The 27,057-nt window shown below is 40.0% G+C and overlaps 1 protein-coding gene across 14 annotated transcripts in view; it reads right to left on the bottom strand.

Moving 5' to 3' along the window:
* Window positions 1-27,057, bottom strand: part of AHCYL2 (adenosylhomocysteinase like 2) — a 212,708-nt gene that overhangs the window by 51,532 nt on the left and 134,119 nt on the right. For 4 of the 14 annotated variants that reach the window (XM_015134886.3, XM_001091796.5, XM_077997305.1 and 1 more), the window contains one exon: window positions 918-1,029. In XM_015134886.3, coding sequence (XP_014990372.1) covers window positions 918-1,029 — 112 coding nt within the window. Of the gene's footprint in view, window positions 1-917; window positions 1,030-5,029; window positions 5,330-12,308; window positions 12,509-12,561; window positions 12,639-12,688; window positions 12,758-27,057 lie in introns of those variants that run through there. The other 10 variants (XR_013415527.1, XM_077997307.1, XM_015134885.3 and 7 more) reach the window with 8 other exon arrangements.

Here is a 27,057-nt window from a genome sequence, read left to right as displayed (position 1 = left end):
TCATTCACTGTTACTGTGGGGAGAAAGTAAAAAGAGAAATGTAAAAAGTATATAATCTACCCCGCCTAAAAGCTAGCTTCCCAAACAACTGTTCTTCAACTTTATATAACAAATATTACTTTCCTATTTGTATGAAGAATAAATAAAATTTCAGGTCATGATAAAAATTTTCTAATGAATATTACTATTTATAATGTGAAGAGGTAACTAGGGCAAGCACTCAGTTCCCTACCACATCCCAACACAAGAGCAAAATAAACTAACTCCTTATTGAATCAGACTCATACTAGGCAGCATTTAGCACAAATGGCCAATGCCTTGAAGGGGTCCTACACAGTAACAGCTTACCTGGCATTAAATGATAACTCAGTCCCAGGGCACATGTATTTGAATTAATGCCAGTGCAAAGGATGGGAGGAGTAACAAGAAGTCCAATGTCACGGCTTAGGGGAGAAGGCAAAGGGCTCACTTGCTTGAACTAGCTGCAGTGTCTTCCTTATTTCTTGGGGCAATTGAGGTTTCCCTGTTAATTTGCAAGTACCAGATGGAGGGATGAAGAACTTTTTTATTTTCGAAGGATTAAAAAGAAAAAAAACCCACAAATATATACACACACTGTTCAGGAAAGGTCATCAATGACATATTCCCACCCTTCTGAGTAGATTAAAGAATTCAATTTCCTTAATCACCCTCTTCTGCCTCTATTGGAAGCGGAGGCCTCTATTAAGCTCCAATCTGAACCGCCAAGAGGAATCCAAAGATTCCACCCAGAATTTTAGTCTAAATTTTAACTCAGAGTATTTTTTATTCAAAGCACAGTCTTGGTCATGCTTAATTAGCCTTGGATAGACAGGAGGGCCCATTGAGATCATACTTATTAGCCTCAACAGCTGGGTCCACAGCAGCTCAGTACTCACCTGAGCTGTAGCTGTCAGTAGATGACTGAGAAATGGAACGAGACAGAGAGCGACGTCCAATTTTGGTGGGACGTTTGTTGAATTCTTGCTTCTGGTCAGCAAACTGGATCTGCTAAGAAAAAGAAACCTAGTTATATGGAGAAAAAGAACCTCCATTTTGAGACAGCAATTCAAGGCTTGTATTATAGGCTTTCACCTAACAGTTGATCTGATTGTATCAACCTACGTTTGGAATGTTAAGACTCTTTGAAGAGAAGAATACTTTTTAATTCTTTTATTATTATTATTTTTTTTTTTTTTTTTTTTTTTTTGAGATGGAGTCTCGCTCTGTCACCCAAGCTGGAGTGCAGTGGCGCGATCTCGGCTCACTGCAAGCTCCACTTCCCGGGTTCAAGCGATTCTCTTGCCTCAGCCTCCCGAGTAGCTGGGACTACAGGTGCCCGCCACCACGCCCGGCTAATTTTTGTATTTTTAGAAGAGATGGGGTTTCACCATGTTGGCCAGCCTGGTCTCGAATTCCTGACCTCAAGTGATCCGCTCGCCTCTGCCTCCCAAAGTGCTGGGATTACAGGCGTGAGCCACCGTGCCTGGCCAAGATGGGGTTTTTCCATATTGCCCAGGCTGGCCTTGAACTCCTGGGTTCAAGCAATCCTCTCACCTCATCCTCTCACATAGCAGGGACTACAAGCATGTGTCACTGTGTCTGGCGATGTCTCATTCTTTTCCTACTATGTTTCTAATCAAATTTAAATCTTTGATACGCTCTTTTTTTTTTGAGATGGACTTTTACTCTGTCACCCAGGCTGCAGTGCGGTGGCACAATCTTGGCTCACTGCAACCTCCACCTCCCGGGTTCAAGTGATTCTCATGCCTCAGCCTCTTGGTAGTTAGGATTACAGGCACACACCACCATGCCCTGCTAATTTTTGTATTTTTAGTAGAGACGGGGTTTCACCATGTTGGCCAGGCTGGTCTCGAACTCCTGACCTCAAGTGATCCACCCACCTCGGCCTCCCAAAGTGCTGGGATTATAGGCATGAGCCAGTGTGCCTGGGCCACTCTTGGACTATATGCTTTTTACAATAAAATTGTGACACCCCACTCCCCACAAATAGAGAATGGGATATTCTGCTTAAATTTTTAGAAAGTTGAGTCATATTCAGAAATATTTTCTACAGTTTCACTGAAAAGTAAAACTGGAAAGAATATTTGAGATTATCGTATTTGTAAGCTGCATATATCTAGATGAGAAAATTGCAAGGTACAGGAAAGAATATTTGAGATTATTATATTTGTAAGCTCCATATATCTAAATGAGAAAATTGCAAGGTACAGGAAGGCAAAATTACTTGCATTCAGGTTTCAAGAATATCAGGAAATGGTATGATTTAATAATTTTTAAAAAGGCTTTTCATTAAGAATGAACATTCTGAAATTGCATTTAAATTCTGGCTATGCCACTCATTAACTGTGTGATGTTGCTCAAGATGCTTTAGTGAGTCTCATTTTTCCATAAATACAACAGAGATAAAAGTACTTACCTCACAGGTTTTAGAGAGGGTTCAATAAGACAATGCATGTAAATTGAAACATAGCAGAAAATTCAATAAATCCACTCCCTACCCGATCCCCACAGTTCAATGCTCTCGTAACTCCTGCAGGTAGCCACACTAATTCGTTAAAGCTTTTCTAAAATATACTAGTTAGCTTTCCAGTACTAGTAAGTAAATTGTTTTTTTTTTAGATGGAGTCTCACTCTGTAGTCAGGCTGGAGTACAGTGGCGTGATCTTGGCTCACTGCAACTTCCGCCTCCCGGGTTCAAGCGATTCTCCTGCCTCAGCCTCCCGAGTAGCTGGGATTACAGGTGTGTGCCACCACGCCCAGCTAATTTGTGTATTTTTAGTAGAGACGGGGTTTCACCACGTTAGCCAGGATGGTCTCAATCTCTTGACCTTGTGATCTGCCCGCCTCGGCCTCCCAAAGTGCTGGGATTACAGGCGTGAGCCACCGCGCCTGGCTAGTAAGTAAATATTTATTTTTTAATACTTGATGTTATAAAATACCTAAAAGCAGTAAGATTGATCATTAACTATAATAGATGTAGAAGGAGCAGATTACTTGACTGTATATGTATAAACCTCATATCACACTCTGGAGGTTGCATTTTTGATGATTATTTGATAATGATTTTCTTACAATTTTATCTTTCTCCTATTGTTGGAGGTTCCAGCTGATACTTTATAATACTCTACAAATCAAAGGTCATTTATAAACTATACTTGTTTGGGGGAAAAAAGCTCATATAATTTATTCAATTAATAACTTTTTCGTTTTCTCTGTTTGTATAATTGCCTATTCTGAATCCAAGGTGGCACAGAGGAAGGTCTAATGAAAATGATCAAAGATCTGACAAGTGACTCTACCTTTAATGACAAAAAGATGGTTCCTTGATGGGCAGAACATATAGTACACCAGAATGAAAGGAGGAACTGATGGCTCCACTTCCCACAGTTAGAGGTAACTAATGAGTCACTTGAGTATTGTGACAAGGGGACCAATGCCAAATTGAATTAGCTTCACATTGCCTTTTAGGGGGATTCATAGTCTTTTCATAGCCATAACAACAAATAAAGCCTGCAAAGTGCTTTAGGGCTTGCAAATTGTTTTCAGCAATAGGAAAACTCATCAGATAAGAAGCTCTTCATATACAAACAAAAAAAATGACAAAGATGATTATTTTGCTCAACTAACAACTTATTCCAAAAAGATAAAGTGCCTTTCCATGTACTCCCATAGGACGTACATGAACTTTCATGTATTGCATTTCTCCTAGCACAGCACTTACCACACTAAATGTAACTATCTGTCTACTTACCTGTATTCTCTATAAACTATAGGCTCATAAAGGGAGAAGCTGTGATACTCGTTCACCCTTATATCCTCAGGCACAAATCCTAGGCACTCAATCAAGTGCTGAATCAATATATCTGAAGTATATTCTATCTTCACTTCTATACTTGGTTGAATATTCAGTAAATATGGTAAACATAAACAAAGTCTAAAGTTAAAATGATTTTTAAGGGCAAAAAGAGCTAAGAAGAAGAGGAAAGGTGGAAAGCTGGGAGGTGGATAGCAGTCAGGCTGCAAAAACAGTCACATGTCTTTATTCTTTTTAGAAGCCCATCTAGGAAAAGGAATAATAATGGAACTTTTCAAAGGTCACCCTGAGTCACTAACTTTTCCAGTGTCCCCTTTAAAGAAGAATAAACCCTGTTTCAGATGCTCAACACAACCTCACACCTGCGTACATGCACATGTGGGTGCATATGCACACACACCATGTACACACACCACTAGAGGGGGCCAGTCACTCTTATTCCCTAGATTGTAGGATCAGGGTGAATAAACCACGTAGCTATCTAGCTGCATTATCATCTCAAACCAGTTTCTCTGAGCTGAGCTGTCTTCTCTATAGTGTTTTCTATTTACAGTAATCCCTCCTTCCTGGGACAAGTTCATGCTATCTTTTAGGACTAAAGAAGACTAGGTTGTGCAAGGCTTTATCCACTTAGAACATAGGGTTCTAAAACCTTGCTTATTGGTTAGATACTGAAGTCAAGTTTCTTTAAGACAGAAAAATATTAGAGCAAGATTAACCACTTAAATATAAGTTATACAATTTTCCCCGGGAAACAAGTATCTTTCTCTGACAACTAGAACATGAATTAAGTGGCTCCCTGGTGTCTACCTCCTCTCAATAATTAAACACCAATATATTCTTCACTCAACAGTCCACTTTGTAATGGATTGGTTTTGTAATCTGCCCACCCCAATTGTGGTACCTTAGTAGATTATAACCCTAACTTTCCTACCTTGTCTGGAACCAGGATCTTTTAAAGAAATCCTCCTTTTCCATATGAGAGAGAATTGCCTAATTCCAACAGGCATTAAGGCAAAGGAGGAAAAGAGACTGTTAAAAGAGGGGTAGTTCACCTTATGCCAGAGGGACGGATGAAAGCAGGAAAGGAGGGGAAAAAGAGTATAAGCAGCTGGCTTTTTACAATAATGGCTATAGCAGCGGCAAGACTGGTAAATAAGAGCTTAGCCTCACCTGGGCCTTAATCCCAGAGTTGCCATTAACAATGTATTTCTTCTTGCTGCCCAGCATAGTGACATTACCAGCCCCACTGCCACCTCTGTGGTCCAGGGACCCTTGTGATCAGGCCTTTAAACTTTCCTCATCAGCAATTCTGTTGGCTCTGGTTCCAGCCAGCTTTTGGGGCTGGGGAGTGGGGGACTACTCTTCCTTGGAATCCCTGAAGCAGCTCCAATAACCCCTTCAGCAGTACAGCCCCAGTTTAATAAGGCATTTCTGTTAGTGGCTCATCAGCCATTCCTACTTCTGGTGGCTGTTTTGCTTTTATTTATTTTTTTCCTAAACACCTAATTACATGGATCCTCTGACCTCTAAACCTTGGCAAGTCCCCTGACAAGGCCCAACTTGCATGCGCATAACAATAGCTTATTTATATAACCACTGCACTTTTTTGCTTGCTATAATTAACTTGCTAATTAGGTTCCTTTTCAACCTTACCTCCTCCTTTTCCATGTCAGATGATTTTAGTTAACCTAGTCTCATTAGAAAAAAATTAACCACGGAGCCACTAAAACAATGAGAGACTTTATTAAAAGAGTAAGAAAAAAAAATTAATGGTGCCAAGTACTCAGGCAGGCCCTACCCTATACTCTATGTCCTTGGATTAGCTAGACTGGGGACACTGATTTCAGCTCTGTCACCAAGGAAATCAATTTTTCCAGTTCACTGCTTTCCTCTGAATTGTGCATCTTTTATACAGGTTTGACATTTGGTTTCTAGGCCCAGCTCAAGATTGTTGCTGATTTGGCATAGGGTGACCGAGTTTGCTCTTTTCACAAAATGTGTGTTCATGGAAGGTAAGACTACAAAGGGAAGTTTCTTATCTCCTCAGTCCCCAGAATCACAACAATCTTATTACATGCCAAATATTCAAGCAAAAGGACAAAGAATCACATTCTTTATTTGCTGATTTCTGAAAGAGACATAGTGAAGAAGAAAGCTACACTCAACTGTCTGCTACATAGATTGGGGGAAAGTGATGTGAATTCTTCCTTAAAAAAAAAAAAAAAAAAAGACTGCTTGTTGAGCATAAGAAAGGACATAAAATGGCAGATTCTATTATTTTTTTTTTTTTTTTTTTTTGAAACAGAGTTTTGCTCTTTTTGCCCAGGCTGGAGTGCAATGACGCGATCTCGGCTCACTGTAACCTCCACCTTCCGGGTCCAAGTGATTCTCCTACCTCAGCCTCCCAAGTAGCTCGGATTACAGGCATGTGCCACCACGCTGGCTACATTTTTGTATTTTTAGTAGAGATGGGGTTTCACCATTTTAGTCAGCTGGTCTTGAACTCCAGACCTCAGGTGATCCACCTGCCTCGGCCTCCCAAAGTGCTGGGATTACAGGCGTGAGCCACCACACCCAGCCAGCAGATTCTTTTTTAAGGATAATCTTTATTTAGAGCGAGGTCATATTGCATACTGCTTATTGACATCTCTGGAAGAGAAAAGTTCGGTAAGTGCCTATATTCACAGTTCTATGTATATGTTACTTCCATTAATTTGTATAAGAACCTTACGAAGTAGGCAGTATTATTCTCACTTGACAAAGTGGGAAAGTGTAACTCTGAGAGAACAAATGATTTGTCCAAGGTCTCACAGCAAGTAAGTGATGGGACTGGAATTTGAGCCTGTGTTTATGCTAAAGCCAAAGCTCTATCTACTATACCATGCCTTATAATATAAGTCAGAAGACCAAAGGTCCTAGTCCCAGGTGTACTAGTCCCAAATCATTCCTTTTATCTTTAAATTTACTTAATTTAAAATTACTCTTTAAATTCATTTTCGTATCAGATTACATCTTAGAAATGACATCATCCTGGATAATCTTGGGGCCCTGATCAAGTCACAACTTAAAACACCTAATTATGTAAGAATTAGAACTCTAACAGCTCTTTAAGTGGCAACTTTGCCCAATGCCACTACCAGAAATGGAAACAGAAATTAATTGAACTCAAATACGAATGTTCACCATCACCCACAGCAATTCTGATCTCTTACTCATAATTTAACAAAGTGAGACAGATCACTTGCTTGCTTGATGAATCTCTAAACTTCTGCTCCTCCTAACAAGAATGTTCACCTCAGTCCACTTGTACTAAGCTGGTTCCCCTTTCCCTCACTCAGGTAAAAAGGAACTCCTTCGTCCAATGACTGAAGTCAGATAACTTGAGCCAGAAGGACTGGCATTTCTATACCAAATATAACCAGAAGACATTTTAGGAGATTGACAGGAAAAGCCTTACCACTTAACAAGTTTTGTTTGTTTGTTTTGGTTTTTTTTGAGACTGAGTCTCGCTCTGTCACCCAGGCTGGAGTGCAGTGGCATAATCTCAGCTCACTGCAACCTCCATCTCCCAGGTTCAAGTGATTCTCCTGCCTCAGACTCCCCAGTAGCTGGGACTACAGGTGCGTGCCACCATGCCCGGCTAATTTTTTGTATTTTTTTTTTTTTAGTAGAGACAGGGTTTCACCTTGTTAGCCAGGCTGGTCTCGATCTCCTGACCTCGTGATCCACACACCTTGGTTTGCTGGGATTACATGCGTGAGCCACTGTGCCCAGTCAACAAGTTTTTATAGAATACAGTAATTCTAAAATTTTAGCTGTATCAAAATCACCTGGAGAGCTTATTAAAGCACATTGCTGGATCTTAACCACCAGAGTTTTAGAATTATAAGGTCTGGAGAGGGCCCAAGATTTTGTATTTTGTAATTTAAAAAAAAAAATTTTTTTTTCAGCTTCCAATTCTCTGGTTGAAGATTTTGTGTTTTGAGTAACTCCCCTGGAGATGCTGATGCTACTGGTCTGAAGACCACACTTTGAGAACCACTGCTCTAACACTTTCTCCAAGTGTGAGTAAAGCAGCCCTGATTCTCTTGACTCTTCTTAATCAACCATTCTATCCTATCATGGCTATAACAATGGAGGCACGTTCACAGGCAGAAAAGTAAAGGTTATTTGAAAGGTCAGAGAATACAATGAAGTGATCCTTTCTTTTCTTTCTTTTTTTTTTTTTTGAGATGGAAGTATCCCTCTTGTCTCCCAGGCTGGAGTGCAATGGTGCCATCTCGGCTCACTGCAACCTCCACCTATCGGGGTTCAAGTGATTCTCCTGCCTCAGCCTCCTGAATAGCTGGGATTACAGAAGCACACCACCACACCCGGTTAATTTTTTTTGTACTTTTTAGTAGAGATGGGGTTTCACCATATTGGCCAGGCTGGTCTCAAACTCCTGACCTCAGGTGATCCGTCCACCTCGGCCCTCCAAAGTGCTTCAATTACAGGCATGAGCCACTGTGCCCAGCCGAGGTGATCTTTCTTCACACCCAAAACAGGGTCTAAAGATAAGTGGGTCTAATTCTGATTTCCATAACCTAAGGCTCTTAAGAAGAGATAGGTAACATATTAAGAAAAACAGGACTCATGGAGAGGATAGAAGATCTATTTATCCTAAAGAGGTTCAGGCCAAGAGAAACCAATCAATTCCTTTTCAAGTACATAAATACTACAAAGGATGTATCTGTGTCTCTACTTCCTAAGGTCTGTCATCATTTCTAAAATGGGGATAATCATTTCTACTTTGCTTATCTAAAATGTATGCTGAGATAATAAGATAATGTGAGAGGGTTTTGAAAACTACATATTGATATACGAGTCTAAAATATTAATATTTCTATTCTTTCAAATTAAATGTTCTTAACCTATATTCCATGGATGTCTAGAACCTCCTACAACAGTATGCAAAATTTTGTATTTTTAATATCCTGGGGAGAGAGCCCATAGTTTTCATCAGTTTTTCAAATGGCTTTCTGTTTTAGGCACCAATCCTGACCTAGAGTTATAGTCAAGCTACCTCTACCACCATTTATCAGATACTTTGGAGGTTTTTGTCTCTACTTCCAAGTAGATATGGTTCAGATATTCCTCAAAACACCTCTCTCTTCCAAGCCAAATCAGTGGCTTGAACTAACTCTTTACCTATGAAAAGGATTACTTCTAGCCACAAGAATATCGGGCAGCAAGCTGGCTGGGTACTCAAGAAAGTCAATCAACCAGATTTCCTATGGAAAAGTACAGAGAGCTGGAGTGGGAGGAGGAGGAAATATTAAAATGTAGAAACACAGAAAAAGTTATTGCTGATCTCCATGCATGTTAGTCGAGGTTAGTACCAGAAGGGACTAAAGATCTCTTAGGGGAAGTAAAACACATTAATAAAGACAATCTTTAAAAGGATGTGTTCCCCAACCTTTCAGCAGTAAAGCTGTCTGAACAAGGCTAAGAAAATCTTTCACATGAAAACAGCTGAGGAGCAGAGGCGCCAGGAGAATTTTTCCAGTGATTGGTGGAACGTAACCTTGAAAGTCTACCTTGTCAGTTCTTGAGATTGGGGTTCTTCAGGCTTCATCTTGGCTTATTTCCCTGCTGGGAATCAGAGATGTGAGTACTGTCAGCTGTTATATGTAGTGTGAGTCCTATTCTCTGAGGGATATGAAGTCCCTTTTTGCTGGTGATTTTTAATAAAAGGGAGATGTTGTAATATACCTTCTCTGCTAAATTTTTCTCCTGAAAGAAGATTTGAGAGGCTTCTCATATTTCTTTTGGTGGCAGGGATAGTTTCAGTGGAAATTTCATTACACTAATATGTAAATGGGAACATGAGTAAGACACTTGTTAAAACTTTAACTTGAAACTTTGGCCCAACATGGGAGCTGGAGCAAGGGTTTTTTTCTTAGGGATTAAAAGACACTTTAACATTTCACAAGCAAGGTTTGGAAATCTATAGGCAATACACTGGAGGGTGCTCAGAGGTTAGCTTTCTTGGCTAAGTGGCTATCAGTAGCAGCCTAAATGAAGTACTTTCAGACCAAGTCAGGAGTCAATGACTTACATGGTATCTGAAAGAAAGCCTCAGAAGTCTTTACTAAGGAAAAGCTAGCAAATGAGACAATCGTGTTATTGAAGACTAGCTCCTCCCTATTCCTTTTTATTGCTGTTCAAAATACTGAGCAAAGGTATTTTCCTGCTATTTAAGAGACGGAGTGGCCAAGAAATTCCTGAGAGTAATACTTTATTAAAACAGAGCAGAGCTGTGCTTTTCTAAATTATTATTTTGTTTGTTTGTTTGTTTTGAGACGGAGTCTGGCTCTGTCGCCCAGGCTGGAGTGAGATGATAGGATTTCGGCTCACTGCAAGCTCCGCCTCCCGGGTTCACGCCATTCTCCTGCCTCAGCCTCCCGAGTAGCTGGGACTACAGGCACTCGCCACCATGCCCCACTAATTTTTTGTATTTTTAGTAGAGACAGGGTTTCACCGTGTTCGCCAGGATGGTCTCAATCTCCTGCCCTTGTGATCTGTCCGCCTCAGATTACAGGCGTAAGCCACTGCGCCCGGCCACAAATGTATTTATTTATTTATTTATTTATTTATTACCAACCAAGACACAGCACTATAGAGCTGTGTTTTCTTAAAGAGTGTTTTCTAAAAGTTGGGAAGCCTTAGATCATATCCCTTATGCAGTGGTCACACCAACTCCTTTAGGGCAGTTTTCCTTTTCACATAAGTAGAAAGAAGGTAAATAGGGTGAAAGTTCAGTAGGAGCTGCTACTGAACTTTAAGGGGATGTGCTAAGCTTGTAAGACAGTGAGGACTATGACAGAGAAATAAGAATTACTGTAAAACTTTGATTGATTCTGAGTTGGCACACTAATGTTCAGTAGAATTCTTCTGTAATATTCCTTTATAGAAATACTAAAGTTTGATACCTTAACGTGGCCCTTCCCCTAAGAAAACCAAATTTCTTTTTCCCCCCTTCTTGTTATTAGTGAGTAGCAAGAAATTCAAAAACACTCAACCTAATCAGAAGTATTAAATAAATCCTTCCATTAATTCTAAAACACTACATTACTTGGAATAAGCTTGTAGATGGATAGGTTTTCTTCCCACAAAATGTTTTAAAATTGAACACAAGGCTGGGCATGGTGGCTCACACCTGTAATCCCAGCACTTTGGGAGGCCAAGTTGAGTGGATCACCTAAGGTCAGGAGTTCAAGACCAGCCTGGCCAACATGGTGAAACCCCGTCTCCACCAAAAATACAAAAATTACCCTGTGTGGTGGTGCACACCTGTAATCCCTGCTACTCATGAGGCTGAGGCAGGAGAATCACTTGAACCCAGGAAGCGGAGGCTGCAGTGAGCTGAGATCCCGCCACTGTACTCCAGCCTGGACAACAAAGCCAGACTCCATCTCAAAAAAAAAAAAAAAAAAACCTGAATATAATGTTCTGAAACAACATTAAGAACAGCAATAACCTCCCCCAAAACAATAAACAATAGTTGTAACAATGAGTTGAAATGTAATTTCCTCAGCGGGGCCTTTGTTAGGCCTACTATATATTCTATCTCATTATCAATAGTTATTTCTTCAAATCCATAATTCTGTAAACACTAAAAAGAACCTGAAATATGTTTTAGAGAGTCTAACTAGTTTTCCATAGTGGGGAAACACAAACCTGTAAACATAAACCTGAAGAAACTATTTAGAAACATAAGGATGGTTATTGTTTTTAAATTAAAAGTTGAAATTCAATCCAATATAATAGGTTTATATGCTAGTTCTTATGAACAAATAAGTCCTTATTATCATTATAGTAAAACTACTGATCAGGCAAATATGGTAGTCTGAAGAACTGTACCAAGAGGGCTACAGTTCCTGCCTTAGAGAAATATATATATAAAGGATAGCTGGGGGGAAAATAGGAAAATGTTGTGACTGAAGGGAAAAATACAGGCAGGGAGGGGAGAAATGTTTGAAATCTTCTCAGACTTGAGAGAGCACCATTTCTGTAAGTTCTGTTTTTGTTTTTTTCTCATCATTGTTCTTTTTCTTTACCTCCAGAGAAACAAATGAAGCATCAGGTTGAAAACAGAAGTGCAAAACAGTCACAGGAAACACAACCCATACATCATACCAGCAGCCGGAGGAAAGCCCCCGCCCACCAGAGACAACCAGGCAACAAGCTGGGGCCACGCAACTCTCATACCTTTCCCAGCTTCGCAGATAATTAAGAAACAGCGGTGACCTAGTACCTAGGAACTAATCAGAACTTACAGTAATAACTTTTTCCAACCACGGATCTTGGTAGGAGCTTCTTACAGGTGATCCTTGTCACCCGGCAAAAATAGTTGCCTCTCATTATCAAGAAACAGAAGGAGAAACAAAACGACCAGAGAACTCACCATCCACTCAGGCATGTGAAAAGCTGAGGTGCCCTCATTACCGTCCCACTTCTCCATAGTGCAGGCTTGGGTAAGATACGTCCTGAAGCAAAAGGGAAAGCTGGTTTGGAAATACCGGGGTTATCTGAGTGCCCCAAAGCAGACCCAACCCTAGTGAGATTCAGTTCACAGTGGCTAGAGAAGCTGCATCCCTTTTCACAGCAGCCCCCGATTCAAATCAAGAGCATTAGTCAACTGCCTGACAACCCCTTACTGGCCGGCTTCAAAGCCTCTGTTTCTGATTTCAGAATCAGGGCTGATGCAAAGTGCTGCACCCAGGCACTGTGCCTCTCTTCTCACAGGGCACTCACTGTTTAATACTACCCAAACACTACCCGCACCTCCCCAGTGGGGACTTTCTGCAGCATTAGTTGGACTTCCTTCTTTCCCTGTGTGTGAGGCACTTAGGAATTCTCTCCCACCCTTCAGGACACGTCACTGGAGGTGCGGATACCAAGATCAATAAAGACTGAGGTAAGGAAGGCACTCCCATTTCTCAAGAGTTGCTTGATTTGGATCAGTAAACAGGCGTTTCCTTGAAATCAAGAGCTCCTAGGGCTTTCAAGTTTAAACAGCTATGCAGAAGCTCCCCATCTGCTCACACCAGGGGTCTGGCAGCAAAATGTCACATATCTCAAGTTAGTGTCTTATTGCATGGGAAGTTCGGATGGAGCCTAGGAAGATCTTTTTCAAAATCAGAACTTCTTAGAAGCTCTAAGAAAGTTCTGGGACGACAGCTCCCTCTGCTGGTTCCCTGTGCTACATACACGAAGGCCTCAAGGCTCTCAGCTACAGAGACACAGGTGCTGATTGCAAAGTGGCTTCACTGAGGCTAGTCAGGAGCCCCCACAGTGTAGGTTTAGAGGACAGCCAGGGTTTCCAACCAAGACTAGTGCTGCCTCAAAGTCCCTAACCAACGCTGGATTTTACACACAGGTCTGGTTTCAGGAAGAAACAGGATGCCAGTGCAGTAGCCCTGTACACTATCACCTTAAAGGACCTCCGAAGTTGTTTCTGCTTTATGTCTCCATACCAACTGCCTCCTTGCTGCACACTTCAGAAGTTTGGAAATAAGACATAACTAGAAAAAAGGTAAGCTAGCCTATCTCACCTGCTTAGTTCATTCCTAGAGTATATTATCCAGTAAGAGTACCACAGGTTTCAGGCATGAAGGAAGTCTAACAAGATATGCCTGCTTTGGTCCCTTTAAGGACCAGGACTCTTTTTTTTTTTTTTGAGACGGAGTCTCACTCTGTCGCCCGGGCTGGAGTACAGTGGCCGGATCTCAGCTCACTGCAAGCTCCGCCTCCCGGGTTTACGTCATTCTCCTGCCTCAGCCTCCCGAGTAGCTGGGACTACAGCCTCCCGAGTAGCTGGGACTACAGGCGCCCGCCACCTCGCCCGGCTAGTTTTTTGTATTTTTTTAGTAGAGACGGGGTTTCACTGTGTTAGCCAGGATGGTCTCGATCTCCTGGCCTCGTGATCCGCCCGTCTCGGAGGACCAGGACTCTTTACAGTGTTAATTCCCATTGAAGAGGATAGTTTCTCCACAGCTAACAGTGACAATATTATAATTATGATTATAGGTTCTGTGAAAGGAAAACATCTTGGGCCCCCAAAATCACTAAGCCAAAGGGAAAAGTCAAGCTGGAACTGCTTAGGGCAAACCTGCCTCCTCAAAATCGCCCCTCTGCTCACTGAGATAAATGCACATCTGATTGCCTCCTTTGAAGAGGCTAATCAGAAACTCAAAAGAATGCAACCATTTGTCTCTTATCTGCCCATGACCTGGAAGCCCCCTCCCTGCTTCCAGATGTCTTGCCTTTCCAGACTGAACCAGTGTTCATCATACATATGTTGATTGATGTCTCCTGTCCCCCTAAAATGTATAAAACCAAACTGTGCTCTGACCACCTTGGGCACATGTCATTGGGACCTCCTGAGGCTGTGTCTTGAGTGCATATCCTCTAACCTTGGCAAAATAAGCTTTCTAAATTAACCGAGACCTGTCTCAGATGTTCGGAGTTCACAGTTCATTTCCCTGTAGGGCCTTCACTAGTTAAGAGGATGGTCCTTTGGATTTGGAATGGAGGGGAGGAAGGTAATATCTACAGAAGAGGTACTGTAAGATGCCAGAGAGGGCGGAATTCAAATGAATGGCCAGAGGTTTGACTGTAGAGAAAGGCAGGTGAAAACGGGGACTGTTGAACCAGGGTGCATTCAGAGGTATCAAGGGATCACAGGGAGGGTGGAGAGCAGGCGAAATAAGAACAGCAGGGGTAGACGTAAAGGAAGCTGTGGTCTTAGAGGAGCTATGGAGTGAGGCGATTTGAGCGATGTCAGGACAGAGGGTGATGAGATGCAGGGAAGATAAGGCCCACTGAAGTCAGAGTGTCAACTCTGATAAAGTCTTAGCTCCTAGCAACCTCTAGTTATTGTCCTCTGGTCTTCTTTTTAACCCAGAGAACTTCTTAAAATGAGAAGTCACATCTGTTGCCTAAATTGCCAATGGTGTATTTCATCTGTGCTTTTTTTTTTTTGAGACGGAGTCTCGCTCTGTCGCCCAGGCTGGAGTGCAGTGGCCAGATCTCAGCTCACTGCAAGCTCTGCCTCCTGGGTTTACACCATTCTCCTGCCTCAGCCTCCCGTAGCTGGGACTACAGGCGCCCACCACCTCGCCGGGCTAGTTTTTTTGTATTTTTTAGTAGAGACGGGGTTTCACCGTGTTAGCCAGGATGGTCTCGATCTCCTGACCTCGTGATCCGCCCATCTCGGCCTCCCAAAGTGCTGGGATTACAGGCTTGAGCCACTGCGCCCGGCCCCATCTGTGTTTAAACGCAACACGTCTACAATCAAAATTACTGCTCCATCTTTCTCACTCCCCTCCAAACAACACTTCTCCTCACTTTTCTATTTGTGTTTGTGATGCCACTGTCCTCAGGCAACCATATATGAAACCTCAGGCACCTTTGATTTTCCCCTTTTCCTTAGTCCCCAGAACAATCAGTTGGATATTATTTCTGCGCCCTCCTCCACCAAACCTTTCATCTATCCCTTTCTGTTCATTTTCACTCCTCTTAACCCTCTACAAATCCTTTCCCAGAAGACTATCCACTTCATATATATATACACACATATATATGTGTATATATGTGTGTGTATGTATATAATGTGTATTTTTATTCTATCCTCCAGGTAGACTGTATTATCTGCTACTTCTTGAATGTAAACACTACAGTATGGTGACCATGAACAGTGGTTTTGGAATCAGAGTTAGGTTAGAATCCTGCCTCTGCCACTTATTTGACCTCTCTATATAACTCCAATTTCCAATTTGTATGGTGGAAATAATAACAGTCACCTACCTAACAGGACTGATGAAAGGATTTTAAAAGGGTACATACTCTAAGGCGTTAATGGTAGCTCTTAATTATGTTGTTATTATGCTGTGTTCTTTCCCACCTCAATACCTTTGCTCGTGTCATTTTCTCAAATCGAAATGCATTCGTTTCTGCCTTCACTTCCATCATCTTCACTTTTTCAAATGTTTAAAGGAATGATACTTCTACCATGAAACCTGACCTTAAAAAAGGAATCTCCCCTTCATCTAATATTGTTCTTTGGCTATATCACTATTCTCACCATTCCTCAAATTATAGTTCCTATGTATGTGTGTTACCCCTTGTTAGTCTCCATGCTCTTCAGCGGCTTAGCCTACTTTGATTTGCCTACAATACCTGGGATATAGTAGGTGCTTAGCAAATCACCAAATTTAAAATTTCTGTATGCTGTACATATACTTTATTATACTTTGGGAGCAACTTGCATACTCTATTCAATATGTTTATGTCCATTTTATAGAAGAAGGAACACTGTTTTATATTTATAGGGGCTTAGTTATACTACTGACTATAGCTATATGACTTACTTGACGATAAGTCCTTAGTAGGGTTTTAGTCCTTAATTATACTATCTCTTCAGGAACATATAATCCACTTTCCATTGCTTGATCTGCACCCATTGTAATCCATTTTGATCTGCATTATAATGAAAGTTTTGGAACAAATTAAGGCCAAAGGTCTATTTTATGGCTAGAGTGAAGCCCAACCCTTAGAATATTTCAGTGATAAGAAAATTACTAGATCATATTGATAGTGTAGGTTAGTGTGGTAATAATAACAATAATTTAAAAAGTAAAGGTAAAAGAAGCTGGGCGCAGTGGCTCACGCCTGTAATCCCAGCACTTTGGGAGGCCGAGGCGGGCAGATCGCCTAAAGTCAGGAGATCGAGACCAGCCTGGTCAACGTGGTGAAACCCCGTCTCTACTAAAAACACAAAAATTAGCCAGGTACAGTGTCCCGCGCCTAAAATCCCAGTCACTCAGGAGGCTGAGGCAGGAGAATCACTTGAACTTGGGAGGAAGAGGTTACAGTGAGCCGAGATCGTGCCACTGCACTCCAGCCTGGGTGACAGAGTGAGACTCCATCTCAAAAATAAAACAATTTTTTAAAGTTAAAAAAAATTTTTTTTTAATTAATATTCTATTAATTTTTCTATTAATTTTTAAAAAGAGAAAAAAATTAATATTCTATTCTATTCTATTCTATTCTATTCTATTCTAACATAACAGGGTCTCACTGTGTCACCCAGGCTGAGGTGCAGTGATATGATCATTGCTTGACTTCCTAGGCTCAAGTGATCCTGCCACCTCAATCTCCCGAGTAGCTGAGACTACAGGTGTGCAACACCACACCTGGCAAATTTTTAAATTTTTTGTAGAGATAGGGGTCTCACTATGTTTCCCAGGCTTGTCTTGAACTCCCAGGAGTTCATCTCAAGTGATCCTCCCGCCTTGGCCTCCCAAAGTGCTGGGATTACAGAAATGAGCTACCGTGCCCAGCCTATTTTCTCTATGTAATGATTTATTAAATAAATAGAAGATGATGACCTTCATGGTAGTGTTAAACCATAGAAGAAAATGACTTTTAGAGAAACAAGATTAAAAATAAAAGAATAGGCCAGGCATGGCAGCTCATGCCTGTAATCCCAGCCTCGGAGGCCGAGGCGGGTGGATCACCTAAGGCCAGGAGTTTGAGAACAGCCTGGCCAACACGGTGAAACCTGTCTCTACTAAAAATACAAAAATTAGCTGGGCGTGGTGGCGGGTGTCTGTAATCCCAGCTACTCAGGAGGCTGAGGCAGGGAGAATTGCTTGAACCCGGGAGGCAGAGGTTGCGGTGAGTGGACATTGTGCCACTGCTCTCCAGCCTGGGCAACACAGAAAAGACTCCATCTCCAATAAATAAATAAAAGAATAAACACAAGTAAAATATATCACTTTGGCAGGCTAAACTGAGTGTTGTTTTTAGTTATGACTTTTTTTGTTTCCTTACTGTAGGTTTTAACTAAAATAGACTATTTGAACACTGCAACCTCACTACATCTTTCTGCAACAATTCTGAAATGGAAATAAAATAGTAGCTATTACATTTGAGAACTGAAGGCCTATTAACTGACAAGGACTGTGTAAGGCATAAGGAATAGGTATAAGTACTAGTTATAAATTTGTTTCCAATATAATTCCACTTTACCATAATGTGCCTTAGAAGACACACCTATAGCCAGGGCAGGAGTGAGACCACTGCATATGATTATATTACCCTTAACATGTAGGTGAGGAATTGGCAACTTCAAAAGAAAAGTTATGCAAACTGTATCAGCTCCTGCAGCTCTCTGTTGTAGTCAAATTCATAGAGACAGAAGGTAGAGCAGTGGTTACCAGGGGCTGGAGGGAAGGGAGAATCAGGAATTGTTGTTTAATGGGTATAGAGTCGCAGTTTGAGATAATGAAAAAGTTTTGGAGATGGATGGTGGTGATGGTTGCACAACAATGTGAATGCACTTAATGCCACTGAACTATTTACTTAAAAATGGTTAAAGTGGTAAATCTTATGTATATTTACCACAATTTTTTTTAAGTGGTTGTATTGGTAATGGTAGTGGTGGTGGTAAGATATAGATGAAAACCATAATGTGACACCATTATCTAGAAAGGCTAAAATGACAGAGACCGAAGGATGTGAAGCAACTGGAATACTGATATCTTGCTGGTAGGAATATAAACTAGAACAAGTATTTTGGAAAATTGTTTGACATTATCTAGCTGAACATATGCATACCCCATAACCTAGCAGTTCCACACCTAGATATATATCCAGGAGAAATATTTTCATATGGGTACCGAAAGACATACAAGAATGATCATAGCAACGTTAATTTTTATGGTCCCCAAGCTGAAAACAACCAAAAAGTCCATAAACAGAAAAAATGGATTCAATAAATTGTGGCCGTTCATGCAATGGGATACTTTCCCACAATACAAATAAAACTTCTAGTAAGTGCAACAAACTTGGACAATTCTTAAAAATACATTAAGTAGAAAAAAAAGACACTTATGAATAAATATTTTATGATTATACTGGTTTCAAAAATAGGCAGAACTGATCAGTGGTGATAAGAGTCAGGACAGAGATTACCTTTGGGGAGGAGTGAGGGTAACAACTGATAGGCCACCTATGAGAAGGCTCTAGGGTACTGGGAATGTTCTAGTTTCTTGTCTGTGTAGTGGTTGCATAGGTTTGTTAACTTTTGAAATTTTATCAAGCTGTAACTTTTTTATTTGTGTACTTTTGTAACTAAGTTATGCTTCAATAAAAAGTTTATTTTAAAAAAGAATATAGCGGGAGTACACATTCTACATTCATTTAATGGCGTTATGTTTCATTATTTAACCCCCACCTCCAGGTCAGTGATAAAACTGAGGGCCCGGAATGCAAATTCCTTCCCACTCTTATTCTTGTTGTTTTGAAGTTTAAAAACAAGTTTTCAACTTTAAGTTTGACTTCTCTTTGACAACAGCTTTAGCTAGAAGTGCTAACTATGCAGCAAACTGAACCTTGACCTAAGTGGAGCTCTAATTAGCTGGGACAGGGAAATTGAGAATTTAAGTCCATACTCCACTCCTGGATTCTATAGGTCTTAACAGGGAGTAGAGAAGGTAGCTTGGTGACTGCTTTAGAATACTGTAATCTTTGAATTACTTAATTGTTTATTTGAGAAACACTGGATTAGTCAGTGGCAAGGAGGTACATTTAGTTTATACTAAGCATAATTTTGTTATAGTGATGTTTCTATTTATAGTTTTGTTAATTTTTACTCATACCCTGTTATCTTTTCCTTCCTTTTACTCTTCAGGTACCTGTTCTATATTTAATTCATTTTAGGCTTTACCCTGAGCTAGCTAGCTATTCTTTTTTTTTTTTTTGAGAAGGAGTTTTGCTCTCGTTGCCCAGGTTGGAGTGCAATAGCATGATCTTGGCTCACCGCAACCTCTGCCTCCTGGGTTCAAGTGATTCTCCTGCCTCAGCCTTCCTGAGTAGCTGGGATTACAGGCATGTACCACCATGCTTGGCTAATTTTATATTTTTAGTAGAGATGGAGTTTCTCTATTTTGGTCAGGCTGGTCTTGAACTCCCGACCTCAGGTGATCTGCCCACTTCAGCTTCCCAAAGTGCTGGGATTATAGGCAAGAGCCACCATGCCCAGTCACTATTCTTTAAATCATATATTCATCTAGCACATATTCATGGGTTGTTTACTGTGTTAGGGACTTGGAATACAAAAATAAGACATATAACTTCTGTCCTTAGATCGCCTGCAGTACTAGTGTGGAAAGAGACAAATGATCAATTATAGTATCAATGCTGACATGTACTGTGATAGAGATCAGTCTGGAGATTATTCAGTAATTCGTGTAATTGATTCTTAACCTGGACCAGGAACTAGAAATGTCTATTGAAGGAAATTACAGCTAATCTATAAATTTTGAAAGACGTGTGTGTGTGTGTCTGTGTGTGCATGCATATGCCTATGTGTGCTTTCGTTTAGAGTGGGAAGGTAAGGGAATGTAGAGAGCCAAGGCTCCAGAGATATGCAGAGGCCAAGTCATGAAAGGTCTTGTACATCATCATGCTAAGGAGTTTGGATTTTATTTTGAGGACAGTAAGGAGTAACTGGGGTGATATAAACAAGGAAGTGATATCGCATGTATAAATGGAATTATCTAGGTAGACTTTTACTTCTCAAAGTGGTGTCCCAGCCGTACTTGTCATCATCTGAGAGCTGTTCAAAATGTAGAATTTTGGGACCTACTCCAGACTTTCTAAATCAGAATGGGCATTTTAACAAGATCTTTACATGATTTATATGCACATTCAAATTTGAAAAGCACTGATTTAGACAGATCATGATGATGGTCAGGCTTTATACAGCTGGTCTGAAGAAGATACGACAGATTGCAAGAGATACTACGGAGTACACGTTCTTCCCTCTATTTGGAATACTCTTCTCAATTCCCCTCCAACACATACCAGGTAACTCCTGCTTATCCTTTACCTTTCTCCTTAAATGGAGCTTCTCTGATGCCACAGCCCCAATACACATAATTGGTGCCCTTGCCATATAATCCCATGTGCTTATATTATCATTTCTCACACTTTTATGTACTTATTTAATTGCCTCTTTCCTTGTACTGTAAGCACCACAAAGACAAAGGTCATATTTCTGTGGTACTTGGCACATGGTAGGCACCCAATAAATATTTGTGATTTGATTAAATGAATAAATTCATCATGTATAAGAATAAAAAATGGATTTAAATAAATGAATTCATCACGTATAAGAGGAGAAAATGGATTTGGGTATGTTGGAGAGAAGGATGTACATGCTATAATTGTTAACAATAATAGTTATTTTATATATGTGTGTGTGTTTATTTATTTATTTTTGGACACCCGGTCTTCTTCTATCTCTCAGACAGAGTGCAGTGGCATGATCATAGATCACTATAACTTCAAACTCCTGGGCTCAATCCTCCCATCTCAGCCTCCTCGGTAGCCAGGACTACAGGCGCACACTACTATGTCAGGCTAATTTTTTTTTTTTTAAGAGATGGGGTTTTGCTATGTTGCTCAGACTGAATAATAGTAAATTTTACATAGCACTAATAAGTTCCAGGTAGTAAGTGCTTTATCCATATTAATTTATTTGATTATCCCAGTAATCCTATAGGATAGATACTCAATATCCCTATTTTACAGATGAGAAAACTGAAGCACAAAAAGGATAAGTAATTTGCCTAAGGTTATGTTATTGTAAGAAGTGAGATTCAAACCAGGCAGTTGAGTACTGCTCTGCTGTATCTAGTTTTGGACAAAATAGCTTCCTGGTGCTTAGTGTTTTATATGTATTAGTTATTTAATCTTTATAAAAACAATGTGTAGAAGATACTATTATTCTGATTTACAGACAAAGAAACAAAGGTTCAAAAAGGTTGTGTAGCCTGAGGATACACAGCTAGTAAGTGATGAAACTGGCCTTCAAACCCAAGTCTATTCAACTTTAGAAGCCTATAGTCTTTACCTGTAATGATGATGCTTCCATGCTGAGTCAAAGAAATACCTGTGAGGTATGAATTTTAGATTACTGAGGAACTGAGAAGTAAGATGCCTAACATCATTTAGGTTGTGAGATAGGGAGAAGGGCTCAACAATGCCAGTGTCTGTGGTAGCACTGGCATTTTGAGTTTGAAGGAGTAAGGGAGATTTAAGGTCCAGCAATTCCAGTCAGTCTCATACTTGACCACATTGAGCTTTGAACTCAGGTGGTTAGGAACTTTAGCCTCCATAATAAACTGAAACTTAAGTGACTAAGGAATAGTTATTGGTTTTTTTGTTTTGTTTTGGTCTCAGAGAAACCAAATGGATTGGAAATATTCAATGTCAGAACTGGAAGGAACCAGTTCTAACCATCCATAGTTCACTCTTCCTTACCTCCTCTCCTTTTATGATAAGGAGACTGAAGAAGGGTAATTAGGTGATTTGCCAAAGTCCAATAAAACAAAGCCAGGAAAAGAAGACAGGGTCACATTCTTGTATTCCTTGCCCTATGCCTTATCTCTAGGTTCCAGATTCATCACCTTTTGATTAAAACTGTTCTGCCATTGTAGTAACATCTTTACTGCCTGGTTGTGTTTTAGCTTTGAGCTCTGAAAAGATTAACTTTTTGTCCCTTCCTCTTTGGCCCTAAGCACACACTCACTGACTTCAGATCATCCGGCGGGCCGTATGCCCTCATGCCCTCATTGATGATGATACTATCGAGTCATCACTTGTGGGAATACAACTGGCACAGAGGATTTTGAGCTGTTTTTGGAGTTAAGCTTCTTCTGAGCTGTTCACATACTTGGTCAATTTTTCTAACTCTTATAGGTGGAACCATACAATCTATCTGTCCTTTTGTGACTGACATTTCACTTAGCATAATGTTCTCGAGGATCCTCCATGTCGTAGCATATGTCAGAATTTCATTCCTTTTTAAAGCTGAATAATATTCCATTTTATGTCTATACCACATTTTGTTTATCCATTCATCTGTCGATGGACATTTGTGTCGTTTCCAGCTTTTGGCTATTGTGAACAGTGCTGGTATCAACAGTGATGTGCAAATATCTATTTGAGGCCCCGCTTTCAATTCTTTTTTTTCTTTTCTTTTCTTTGTTTTTTTGAGACAGAGTCTTGCTCTGTCGCCCCAGGCTGGAGTGCTGTGGCACGATCTCGGCTCACCTCAAGCTCAGCCTCCCAGGTTCACGCCATTCTCCTGCCTCAGCCTCCCAAGTAGCTGGGACTATAGGCGCCCGCCACAATGCTCAGCTAATTTTTTGTATTTTTAGTAGAGACGGGGTTTCACCATGTTAGCCAGGATGGTCTTGATCTCCTGACCTCGTGATCCACCTGCCTCGGCCTCCCAAAGTGCTGGGATTACAGGCGTGAGCCATTGCGCCTGGCCCACCAAGCACATTTTTATATGCTTATTGGCTATTTGGACATCCTCTTATGTGAAGAGTCTTTTAAGTCTTTTGCCTGTTTTTCTATTGGGTTGTCAGTCTTACCTTTACTGATTTGTATGAGTTATTTATATATTCTGATTTTAGTTCTTTGCAGTTATAAATCTTGCAAACAACTTCTCTCCCTTTGTGGCTTGCTTTCCCACTCTTATTAATAAAAAACATTTTCTTTTGAAATAATTTTAGACTTAGAAACACCTTGTAAAAATAGTACAGAGAGTTTCCATATGTACTTCACCTAGCCTCCTCTAAGGTTAACTTCTTGTAAAATCACAGCAATTATCAAAACTAAGACATTCACATTGGTGCAATACTATTACCTAATAATACTGTTAACTATTAACTAAACTGAAGGCTTTAGTTGGATTTCACCAGTTTTTCCACTAAAATCCCTTTTCAGTTCCAGTATCCCATCCAGGATCCCACATTGCTTTTGGCTGTCCTCCTTGGTATCCTCCAATCTGTGATAGCTTCTCAGTCTTTCCTTGTCTTTCATGACTGTGAAAATACAAATGACTGAATCCCGAAATAACACTATGCATTGATTTAAAAAACTAGCAAACCTATGTTTGTTATCTATTCATCTCTTTCGATTTTTAGTAGAGTATAGGTACCAGCCTTTATATATTAAAAGACAAGAATTTTTAAAATCAGCTAATTCAATTTCTCATTTCAAGGATAAAGAAGCCAAGACCTAGAGAAATGAAATACCTTGCCAAGAGTCTTACAGTACTCTTTTTTTCCGTGGATTTTATGTGGAAGGTGATACTCTTCTTCTCCGTGACTTTTGACAAACTTTTGGAGTATCTTAAAGGCCTTAAGTATTCAGAGACCCTCCCTTCTTAATCAACATGAACTAAGGATCTCTGTTTCCATTGGGAGATCAACAGGGCCTACACAGTTCCTAAATTGTTGGTCTGGGTTTTCTCATTTTTCTGGAATGAGGATATATTGCTCTTATATTGAGAAGAAAAAAGAAGTATGTGGTAGACAAAATAATGCCCCTCATCAAAGTTGCCTATGTCCTAATACTTCTTTCCTTTGTAATGGAAGGGAAAAAAGGAATAGACACAGGCAGCTTTATAAATTTGGTTATAATAAGATGAAGGAATTAACATCTAGAGGTTCCCCTGCACACACAATGAATTATGAGATGACATCAATTATAGGGAGTAGGGTGGAAAGGCTGTAGGAGAATTGAGGAACATGAAGAGACAATGGTTTATAGTAATTTAAAAATAGATAACTAGCAGCCACTGACAGTTTCTAAGTAGGGCAGTAATATCTCTGCAGAATGTGATAAAATATGCTTAAGGAAGATAGTTTATTACAGTGTAACTCTTACATTCAAGGGAAAATATGGCTGAAAGAAATGAGAGCAACTTTAAGGTCAACCTTGAAAATGGTTAAAGTCTGGATTTTCAGATTATCACTATATGAATGAAAAAGAGGGAACAAACTTGAGAAATCATATAAAGGAAGAATTAGCAGGATCTAGACAAAGGTTTGAATGCCGAGTTGAAGGAGAGGAAAGTTCCTATAATATATATGTGAGTAGCCACTTTCAACATAACACATTCAAATTTCATGTATCCAGCAATTTATATCATTAGCTTTTTTACATTTGTGATAAAAACCACTATGATGATTTCTCTCTACCTGGTACTTTTCTGCCAGAAAGTTCTGACTGCTTTCCAAAATACTTTACCTTTTAACCTTTCCCCATTGAAGTCAAATAGGGAATATTCCAATTAGTTCCAAAGCAAATCAATCAAACTTAACCATAATTAGCAAGCAGATCTTTTTACATCCAAGGGTAAAATACTGTCTACTTAAGAGGCAAAAATTGTCCTAGAATACAAACCTTAAGGGAGACCTGTCCTCCAAATAACAACTAATTCTCTAGCAGCCAATTTCTGGAAGTTGTGTTGATTAATGAGCTAATATCTGTGAAATACTTTAAGGTCCTCCGAAATAAATATATAAAATACATTGATTCTTATTATTTGAGGTAGTTACATTCTATAAAGTTGCCGTGAACACTAAATTTGCCAACACTGAACCATTGCTCCTAGGAAAAATATAGGGTTAGGTGCATGCGATTCTCAGCATTTGTGTCAATAGATGATCCTGTTTTATGTGTATTTCTGTTTAAAGACATCTTATTTAATATATTTTTGATACCTTATCATTGAACCCAGAGCCAACAGCACTATAACTCATGTCTGAACTAAGCTGATCTAACACACATTTTCTCAGTAAGACACATCACAGCCTTTTTGGGCTTGAGAACACTAGACAACACTTTACCATGACACCTGGGGACCATTTTACCCAGTGCAATCAATAAAACAAAGTACAAAAATTCAAAAATATATGGCACTAAACAGATTACGAACAGGAGACTTGTTTACAGTATGAGGGGTGAAACAGGAAGGCAGACCATTGTCATGTTTGACCTCAGCTCTGTAGGTCTTCTTGAAGGTTTGTATTCCAGGACAATTTTTGCTTCTTAATGCATGTCAGGTGACACAAATTTTTCACCATTCTGTGCATGTCTATGACCCCAAAAGGATCAGGGGTATTCATTTGGGGTTACAAATAAATTTTACTGACTAGGCAAATTTGCAAATATGGAATCTGAAAATAATGAGGATTGACTGTGCTGCTGTGTTCACTCACTCTGGATGATTCCAAGGCAAATTTCCTCTAATATTAAAGGTCATGAGCCAATTCTTTCCTACAGGAGCTACAAATCCCTTCTGTGAGGTCCATAAATCACTTCAACTTTGCTTCTAAGTGCAGTTCTCTGCAAGGTAAAGATTCTCTAGTCAAAATCTTCTGCCAAGTCTAGCAGTGACAGAGAAAGTGGAAGGGAATTCAATCTATCTTCTTAATGCAATGCTGACACTGTAGTGTTAACCAGAGTCTATGTTCGGTTGCAAGAGCAAGTCTTACTCAATGTCATCCACAGTGAAGACCTGCAAGGGACCATAAATAGGCAGACTACCATTACCAAATGGTCATGCCTACGCCTGGACTGTTCTGCTGCTGAAAACAACCCAGATACACAGACAGGTCAATACAACCTAGTAATCCTGTTACATTTCCTTACTCAGCCCTTTCTTCTTGTCTTCATACCAGCTGTCATAATGTTCTATACTTTTCTTAAATGTCCAGCTATAACATCCCTTACTCGCAGTATATTACTTCTACTCTTATTTTACAGAAAAAACTAAAATCATTAAATGGAAACAATTTATTTTCTAACTTCTTGATGATACTCAAACCTATAAACTTCCCCACATCCATCTTCTCCTATCTCCCTCCTGTTTTAATGGAAGATTCTCTCTTCTCATCAAAATCTATCCTTACACCAGTGCTCTGGATCAAATTCTTTTTTCACCTTCTTGGGGACTGCCTTCAATGCCAAACTCCTTGGCTTTCTAAACTTACTACAGTATATCCACAACTCTTCACCTTCCATTCAGTCCTCAATCTATTATGGTCTGTCTTGTCTTGCCAATCCACAGAAATTATTCATGCCATGGTTACTATGTCCTCGTTGCTATACCTATTGGATACTTTTCAGGATTCTGACATAGTTATTAATATTTCTTCCTTGAAAGACTCTCTTCCTTTGGCTTTTCTGATATTATACTCATATTTCCTTTGATCTCCAAGATATCTTCATTCTCAGTTTCCTCTGGGCTTCTTTTTTTGGTCCCTCAAATGTGGGAATTCTTG

This window comes from Macaca mulatta, chromosome 3, assembly GCF_049350105.2.
Source record: "Macaca mulatta isolate MMU2019108-1 chromosome 3, T2T-MMU8v2.0, whole genome shotgun sequence".
Lineage (NCBI taxonomy): Eukaryota > Metazoa > Chordata > Mammalia > Primates > Cercopithecidae > Macaca > Macaca mulatta.
This window is presented reverse-complemented; position numbering and strand designations above follow the sequence as displayed.